The sequence below is a fragment of the Penicillium arizonense genome, assembly GCF_001773325.1.
Source record: "Penicillium arizonense strain CBS 141311 chromosome Unknown PENARI_contig305, whole genome shotgun sequence".
Taxonomy (NCBI): Eukaryota; Fungi; Ascomycota; class Eurotiomycetes; order Eurotiales; family Aspergillaceae; genus Penicillium; species Penicillium arizonense.
Window position 1 is genome coordinate 1 of NW_019173582.1, and position 1,861 is coordinate 1,861.

Below are 1,861 nucleotides of genomic sequence, written 5' to 3' on the forward strand. Positions count from 1 at the left end.
AGGATATACGAAGACACTGAACTCATATAATCACTACTAGACTTGTTTGGGTACTGGTTCCTTTTCACTTTTAGGTTTTTAAAGGAGCCGACTCTCCCATTTTTCACTACAACGCATTCCTCGTTTCACAATATTTCCCCAGCCATTTGCTTGACCTACTTCAAGACAGTAGCAATGGGTATCCAGAGCAACCCTACTCATGGCGGTTCGCAGCGATATGTAGACCGAATGTCTCAATTGCTTTCATCGGGCTCACCGGAGCCAAACATTAGTGGGAGCCCGCCCACGTCAATCGCCGGCTCTGTAGACTATGACTGCCATTTTCAGCAGACCGACGAATCCGATGACGAACGCAAGGCTACACCAGTGAATGAATTCAGCGATGAGGAGGAGACTCAGGAACAACGCACCGAGAAACCTGAGAGCGTGAACTGGGACAGAACCAGATCTATAAAATCCTTGAACCCTGAGTACCCCACAGAATGCATGTTGAATATGATCGAATGTATGGCAGAGTGAGTCTGAAACCATCGCCCTATGAGATACCCCATGTTGATGGCTTTAATCATAGGTTGGATGTACGGGTGCAGTAAGTTTCTCTTAAACAAAACCTGGATCCCACACTAACACGCTTTAGATCCAATGCAGACTCACTCACAGGCCAGATCCTATGGAATCGGGAAATGCAGCAAAGGTTTGCAGACAAGACGGGCGCTGTAGACGCGTTGAAAAAAGAAGTGACCGCATTGAGGAAACAAGTGGAGGTTTTGTCGAGCAGGGACGCAGTCAAGAATCGAGAGTCCGTGGGTTCTAAGCGTCAAAAGCAGTGAGAAAATATCAGTCACTATCTTTCATAAGACCCAAATGGGTTACCCGAAATGGGTTATTGAGTAATTCGTCCCTATGAGAGATAATGCTGTGGCCTTCTCCTAGCAGTATTCAGAGGACCACATGTCGTCTTCGGCCAAGTTCCGCGCCAGAACCGCGCCATTTGGGAAGTACTATTATATCGCATTTATTATTCTAAGGGTGAATTCGGTACTGTAGTATATTGAGAGCAATCACAGGCAGATAATTATGACGGCGATGCTTTTTTTAGATATCGACGGATTGGTCCAGACAGTAAGAAAGGTTTGATGATTTGTCGGGGAAAGCTCAGTTGTGCCCGGATCGACCAAGCTGACCCGTTTTTCTTACGGTATCCACCGTTCCCCACAGATCCACGCATGGTGATAATTTTATTAATTTCCCTAACGAACCAATCGTATGCCGAGCTCTTAACGCCGCGGAAGCGTATGACGAATTAGAGCCCGTCTATCATGAATTTATCCACAGAGGAAAACATGTCATTCCGCATCGCACCGCTGCTCTTGGCTACATCCTTCATAGGACTGGCGAGTCGTTCCGTCAAGCGATCTCGCTTCCGCCCTACACGAGGATCTAGCTGTCGAGGGGCCTGCTACAGCATCCAAAACGAGCCACTTACTCTTTATGCCAAAATGCCTAACTTGTGCGATTCCTTTACTTTCTTGGCGCCTGCTTAGAAATCTTGGTCCAGACAATCTGGACAAGGATCGCACCGGACTTAGGGCTTTGGTTTTGGCCGATTGAGACCTGACCTCCAAAAGCCTCCATTTCGGATGTTGGTTCGCTTCAAGTTTATTATTACCTGACTAGGTTTAGCCTAGGGATCTACATCTCAAAAGAGAAATTCCTGCGAGTCCCCCTGTCCTCTCCAGTCCTAGTATTCGAATTAGCCAATACGATATTTACCAACGTCTTCTGAGCCATGCGTGCCGAGATTTTGCGCTAAGCGGGGCTTGAATTCCAAATTCATTAGCGCGATGAACAGAATAAACCC

General features: G+C 47.0%; 1 protein-coding gene across 1 annotated transcript; it reads left to right on the forward strand.

Annotated features, from left to right (window-relative positions):
• Positions 1-174: 174 nt before the first annotated feature.
• Positions 175-830, forward strand: PENARI_c305G11139 (uncharacterized protein; the record flags this gene model as incomplete). The annotated part of the gene is made up of 3 exons (XM_022638275.1): positions 175-515; positions 572-589; positions 638-830. 3 exons carry the CDS (start codon positions 175-177, stop codon positions 828-830), a joined length of 552 nt encoding a protein of 183 aa, XP_022481869.1.
• Between the last annotated feature and the right edge of the window lie 1,031 nt (positions 831-1,861).